Raw genomic sequence first — 6,831 nt, 5'->3', positions numbered from 1 at the left:
CCGCTCTGCTCCGCTCTGTCTGCCTCGTTCGGTTGCATTAAAAAAGGAAGTGTGCCCTATAAAATAGGCCAAAAAAGGCCGCCGCCCCAAATAATGGCAGGAGAGAGCGACGTTTTCATTAATAGACGTTCTCCTCGGTCGGATATCAAAGCGGAAACTTCAGAGTCGTGCCGCTACTCTACTCTACGCCCGTCCCCATTAAACCACAAAATTTATTGCGCCAACTAAAACGAAATCTCGGCGCATATCTCTGACAGTTGAAGTGGAGTTTGGGGGGAGTTTTGGAGTTTGGGGATCCGATCCCGTGCCATTCCCCAGTCCCAGATCCGCGATCCTGACAACAACTTAATTCAAGTGTTGTCACTTTGTCGTGTTCCATAAACGCTTAAAAGCGCTGCTCATTAATTTTCAAGTGTAACTTTTATTAGGTATTTAAAATGCGTGCGATGGCAACATGCCGCATCCCATAAATTCGACGGTGCATCTTTTTATTTATATATGTATGTATATGGTAGACCCCGATCTCGGAGTATCCCTCATCCAGCCACATGTTGCAGTCTTTTGCAGCATCCCCAGCCAGCGTGTCGCACATACTTGAGATTGCATTAGTTCGGTCCACACCCTCAAAAAATACCTACATATCGTTTTGAGGGGAAACACGTAACACTTCAGGGGAGCCGGAGAGTGATCAATGCTGCCTCATCTGCCCGTTCACAACCCATTGCATTAATAATCCATAACATCCATAACGCTAAGATTCTATGGATTAGGGATGGCAGCGTGAGTGATTTTAAAATATATTAAAAAATAATCAGATCGATTATTACTAAGCTTAAAATATTTACATTCTTTAAATAGATATTTATATATGACAATTTTCATTGACAAATCAATGTTTAAAAAACTCATAACTAAGCCAAAAATCAATTAATTTTAATTCGGAAAGCAGTTCAATGTTAGTTTTTATTAGTTTAAAAAATCTGCATACTCGATTTTAAAATTTACAAAATTTAAAATTTTGTCAATTTTTTAAATTTTAATTTTGATAATTTAACCACTTATAAAAATGTGAAAAAATTGATCAATTTATTTTGGTCCCAAATATGTCTAGATCAATTCGGTTTTTGATGCTGATCAAGAATATTTATGATTTATAGGGTCGGAAATGACTCCTTCACGTAGTTTGAAGCTTCTAACTAAAACTATAATACCAATTTTCAGTCGATAATATTTATCTTTTTTTATGACAATTTGTTTAACAATTAGAAGATTAAAAATCTCATAACTTAGGCAAAAAACATTTAATTTCAATTCGGAAAGCAGTCCTATGTTAGTTTTTAATAGTTTAATAATTCTTCATACTCAATTTTACAATTTACAAAATTTAAAATTTTGTCAATTTTTTAAATTTTAATTTTGATAATTTACCCCTTATAAAAATGTGAAAAAATCTATCAATTTTTTTTTGTCTCGGATATGTCTAGATCGATTCGGCAGTTGATGCTGATCAAGAATATATATGATTTATAGGGTCGGAAATGACTCCTTCACATTGTTAGCAGCTTATGACTAAAATAATAATACCCTGGAAAGTTACACAAATTTATACATTTCTATTCTATCTTTTCGTTCTAATTATGATTTCATCGGGGAAAGTAGAAGGACTGTGCTAATTAATATTTATAATTAATTTATAATATTTTTTCTAGACAGAAAACTGGTCTGCGAATAATTATAAGATAAATATTTCAAAAGAATTGAATTTAACAATTTTTTCTAGGTCATAGATTTTGTTTTGGGGTGTACACACTGACAGCGGTATTTTTTCGTATGTGTAAACAAACTTTTGGTATTTTTGCCAGTTGCAAAATTAATACTTCTCCCAATAGGTGTGTGCACATTGTTCTTTGTTTACATTGCGTTTCGTGCAATGTTTAGTGAGTAATTATAAATTAAACTTAGTAAACCCGCGTAAAGTAAAGTAAAAATGTGAATCTAGTTCATCTCTAGTTGCCACCCACGGAATGCAGCATCCGAACTATCCGGGCAATGTCGATAAATCAAGAGGGAGATGAGACACCTTCGGCAGCGGAGGGACTCCACTTGGAGTAAATCGGGTGAAATATTGTCGCAGCTAATGCTGTTAATGAAACAACGTAATTATCTATTAGGAGGGACTCGCGGAGCACCCTACACTACTTAGGGAAACTTCGGGTCGCTGCGCTCATTAATTATCCGGGAAAGTGAAAGTGCGGTCGAGAAGAGAAGCGGAGCCACAAAACCAAAACAAATACATGGCAAAAACAAACACACGAAGGAAATGCAAAGACAAAAACAAATGTTCTTGGGGTAAGTGATGGGCATGCGAGTGACATTATTGTGTTTTAAAAGGATTTTGTGTGTTTTACATAATAGCCACAAAGAACTCGATCAAAGCAAGCCGCATTGGGTTGTTTTTTAGGAGGGGAAACAAGAGAAAGGGGAGGAATGTTAAAACTACATACATATACATATATGCTATAGAAATTCCAGTTGTCCTTAAAATATTACACAGAGCTCTAAGAGTTGGCCTTATATTTATACGTTGTTTTTACTTAAAAGGAAATTATGAAGTGCTTTATTTAGTAAATGAACTTAGGGTTAAATTCTAATTTTTATTAGAAAAAATATAATATAGTATTCCCCTTAGGAAATCCAATTGAAAAGTTAATATAGTCTCTAATTATTCACCCACCAAATATAAAGTTGTTTATCCAATTATTCGCAAATTAATCAAAACGGTTAGTTAAAAAACAGCAGGCGTTTGCCACGCCCCCGAATAAAAATAAAAGGCGGGAGGCGTTATGCTTGAATTCATTTGAACTCGAGCGAAACGCCAACGAACGGAGCAGCAATTCCATCTCCATTTTCTGCTTTTCCCCTCCCGCGGCGTTTGTCATGCGCTTAGATAACATTGTCATTAATCGTTCGTAATTAATTATCGACTCTGGTCTGGGGCTTTATTTTAAAGTAGTTATTATTATAACGAACTGTCAACACCTACTTATACAGTCCAGTGGAGCACTTCCTTCTCCCTTGGTCCCGCAGCGATGCAAGTTTAGCTTTTAAAAGGCTATATTTTAGCGAGAGTTTTATATATTTGTTTTTTGTTTTTGTGATATAATATATAAGGCTTCATTTTGATCTTATAATTCTCAGTGATCAAGGCATTGAAAAGGGCCTAAAAGTTTGGTAATAAAAATAAGTAAGAACATGTTTAATTTTTAATATTTAAAATATTTTCAGCAACATGATAGTTAATTCCTTACCAAAATAGATGTAACCTTCTTAAAAAGTATAGTTTCTTTAACATTCTTACCTTTAGCTACCTTTGTGTGCTTTTCGATGACCTTCTGGGTGTTCTTTGTGAGCAAGTCTTTAAGCTTTTTTTTATAGAGACAACACTGGCACACCCCTCTCCTCATCCATTTTGGGTGGTCAAACACTCTGAGTGACGGTGGCCAAAAACCCGTTTGCCTCGCTCCCCCCCTGCCCCTCAGTGGCATGTGTGTAAATGTATGTTAATTTGCCGATCGTTAAATACGAAAATTTGTTGATTTTATTGTCGTCAGTTGGGTTTCCACTGGCTTTTGTCTTTTGCATCTTTAATTGGTTAACCATATGGCCGCGATCTGATTTGTTAACGTTAACCTGTAACTTGAATTTTACTTCTTGTGTGGGGCTGTTAAATTAGCGTTTATCGGGGCGAACATTAAGGCTTAATTGTGGCCTATCTTTTGGGTAAAGCAAGTTGGTTCCTTTTAGTTTGGTTTAGTTCCTTTTAATATATTTAAAAAATAATTTCAATGAGCATTTTGGTCTTACATTGTTGCAAGAGCAACCCATCTTTGCAGTGGGTCCTCTTCCTGTCCCCTCGAACTAGAAATAACATTGGCACAATTGGAATTTAATGGAGTCAATTTGGTGTTTTGGTGATGCATAAACTGGGGAAAAGTCTGTGGGTTCAGTTGAATGCAAAAGTCACAATGAAAACGGAAAGCTGAAGCTGTTGATGCACTTAACAAAATAATTAACAAATCAAGATGTATTGCAATTAAATTGCAATGGAGTAATACAACAAAACATTTGTCAGGTTCTTTATAATAAACCTTTCTCGTAATATCAACACTTATTAAAATTATTACAATCTTTTAGAAGGAAGCCATTTTTGTATGTTTTTTGCTGTGTGATGTTGCTGCTGCTGCTGTTGTTGCTGCTGCTGCTCCTGTTGCTGCCCGCTAACAATGCAGATCAAGAGATGAGCGCGTCCATTTCGGTCTGCGGATGAGGATCGGCCATTGTGTTCCATTTGGCATGTTGTTTTAGGAGCTCGCTAAAAAGACAAATGTGGTGTGGAGTATTTGTGGAGTTGCTGTGACTCTGTGGGAGCCAGTATAGCGCGTGTTAGTTCCACTCGTTAAGGATTTACGAGCAATTTTTATCACTTTGAGGATCGCTGACAAATCCGGCAACAACAATGCAATGCAATGCAATGCAACATGCGCATAATAATGGCAAGTTGTGTCCAACTCACACACATATACCCTCGAAGATATAGCCACAATTTCGGAGGAGGACATCCTACGAATATATATATATACATATACCATATGTAAGACAGGAAGCAGCGCGCTCGCTCGCCTGTCTCATCGTTGTCGCTGATGTGGCCAAAAGTGGCCAATAAAACCCCAGCGACGATGTCACCAAAACAGCAACAGCCGCAGAGAAGCAGCAGCAGCAGCCACAATTGCAGCAACTGCTGCGAAAAAGCAGAAGCTGCGGCAACGATGACGACGAATTATAGCAAAGTAATCGCACTGCAACAGTCCAGTCCTTGTCCAGTTTCAAAATACCCTTTCAAGGGTTCTTAAAGAGCTTAGCTCAGGTATAAAGTTTGAAGAAGTTCGAAAGAACATTTGAGATTTTAGATAACAAAAAAGTGGTCCCCCTGTTGTTACTTGATAATGATTATATATAGTAATGAAACATTACCAATTTTTTATAAATTAAGCATAGATTTTATATATTCGTAAAGCGAACTAGAGGCCCTCTTAAGAATCGAGGTTGTTACTTCTTTATTAGCACTATAATTCTCAATTAAAACTGGCTAAAACCAGGTTTATTAAATAGAACTCAACCTTAAAGACTGCTGTATAAGGAAGTTGTTTAATTTGATAAATATTCATAATAATATTTAAAACATATTTAATATTTAATTAAAAGAGTATCCTAAACTGCACTGCCCACAATTGCAATCCTTCTTGGCCTTTACTTACATTTATATCGCATCTCTCTCTGTCTCCTTTTCACCACATTTTTAACTTGGCCAATACTTTTGTCGTAGTTGTTGTTGTTGGCGGCTTTTGGCGTTGATTTCCCTTCCAATTTATGTGACATATTGATTTTAAATTGATGATAGTCTATTTTGCGTTGTCCCCAGCGAACGAATGAAACCATTTTAAATTGGCTTTTTATGCATAAAGCAGCACTTTTGAAAAGCTTTAGAGAGAAAACTATTAAATCATGAGCTCGATCATTAGTTTTCAAAATTTTACCTTATCGACAAGGGCTTGAATTTCCCCAAAAAAATTGTGTACATACAAATTTCAAGTATGCATTTAAAGAGTTTCCTGTTTTGCATACCCCTTAAGTGGGGCACGGTTATCGTGGGTATTACCTTCAGTACTGGTTACTTTATCCTTGGCACCACAGGATTTCAGATGGTGATCGACGCCAAATATGATAAGGATCTCATCTGGTTCTTCCGGAAGATGTCAATCAAAACCTGTGTGGCGGTAGGCTCGTTAATCTTTTACATCATGGGGTGCTTTAACGTCATGTTGGCCTACGGCGCCTACAACGTAAGTCTTGACCAAGTTACGACCTTTAGCAAATCTATAAGGCCATTTCGCACTTTAGGGCAATCATCGGATGGTTGGCATATGGTTATTGGTGCACTTTTCAGTGTTTATGCTGACAATATATAGCGCTCTGGTCCATACCTATTTCCTGCTCCATGTGGGTGAGCTAATACAAGGTTTAAGTTTGTAATTTTCAATACAATTATCCCAATTTGCAGTCGCCATGGGCTATTCCATGTTCGTGGTGAGGTCCTTCTATGAGACTTTGGCACCGGCCTCGGGTAATGAACTGGAAGGTGAGGATTCCAGTGAGGAGGATGTCTAAGTGACCTTTGTTTTTTTAATTTGTACAATACAAGACGATATAACTTAAAACTCGTTTTGATACCGCTCTCCAGTTTGGGTGACATATCTGTGTATTAATCTATTTTGCATTGTCAATTTAGTTTTTATTTTTTAAATTGACATTTTTGCTGCGTAACAGCAGTGGTCCTACCTATATATGACTTCATCAGCAGAAGCTGCAGCAGGAGCAGGTCCACTCCAGACGACTTGGCTGGGAAACTGACTTGCCATTCATAGGCTCACATTTAAATGCAAATTTAATTCAATTAATGATGCATCAAATGCAGCCAATGCCTAATTGCCATGCGATGATCGTCGTTTGCCTTGTCTGCCTGTCTCCTGTCTCTTGTCTCCTGTATTTTTTATTATTTTTAACCCCCGACCATGCGTTTTTCTATTGCTCATCCTGAAGGATTCTCAAGGCAGCTGCAACTGCTGCGACAATATTGATGATTTAGTGGCTTGCCTGTGTGGCACCAAAGGCGTAATTAGACAAGCATTGTGCAAAAGCGTTAATTAAAAACCGCAAAAAGACACAGCCAGCAGCAGCAGGCAGGCAGTTGCCATTTTTCCAACCGAGCAATAT

General features: G+C 37.2%; 1 protein-coding gene across 2 annotated transcripts; it reads left to right on the top strand.

The window, feature by feature from the left end:
* Nucleotides 1-5,526: 5,526 nt before the first annotated feature.
* LOC110186817 (uncharacterized) lies at nt 5,527-6,275 on the top strand. 2 transcript variants are annotated; one of them, XM_020956104.2, is made up of 3 exons: nt 5,527-5,900; nt 5,959-6,061; nt 6,119-6,275. In XM_020956104.2, exons 1-3 carry the CDS (start codon nt 5,652-5,654, stop codon nt 6,223-6,225), a joined length of 459 nt encoding a protein of 152 aa, XP_020811763.1. In that variant the 5' UTR covers nt 5,527-5,651; the 3' UTR covers nt 6,226-6,275. The 2 variants fall into 2 exon arrangements, with proteins under 2 accessions (XP_020811763.1, XP_086696061.1); XM_086839935.1 differs by having other exon boundaries at nt 5,541-5,900; nt 5,959-6,057.
* Nucleotides 6,276-6,831: the final 556 nt, after the last annotated feature.

The sequence above is a fragment of the Drosophila serrata genome, unplaced genomic scaffold (genome assembly GCF_035046125.1).
Source record: "Drosophila serrata isolate PLE 108 unplaced genomic scaffold, ASM3504612v1 contig_382, whole genome shotgun sequence".
Classification (NCBI taxonomy): Eukaryota; Metazoa; Arthropoda; class Insecta; order Diptera; family Drosophilidae; genus Drosophila; species Drosophila serrata.
The sequence above is the reverse complement of the archived record's forward strand: the minus strand, read 5'-3'. Positions and strand labels throughout refer to the sequence as shown.

Coding starts and splice junctions, on each gene's coding strand:
- LOC110186817 (XM_020956104.2), top strand. CDS start 5,652: ATGCATTTAAAGAGTTTCCTGTTTTGCATACCCCTTAAGTGGGGCACG. Junction 5,901..5,958: donor TGGCCTACGGCGCCTACAAC/GTAAGTCTTGAC, acceptor TTCGCACTTTAG/GGCAATCATCGGATGGTTGG. Junction 6,062..6,118: donor CTATTTCCTGCTCCATGTGG/GTGAGCTAATAC, acceptor CCCAATTTGCAG/TCGCCATGGGCTATTCCATG.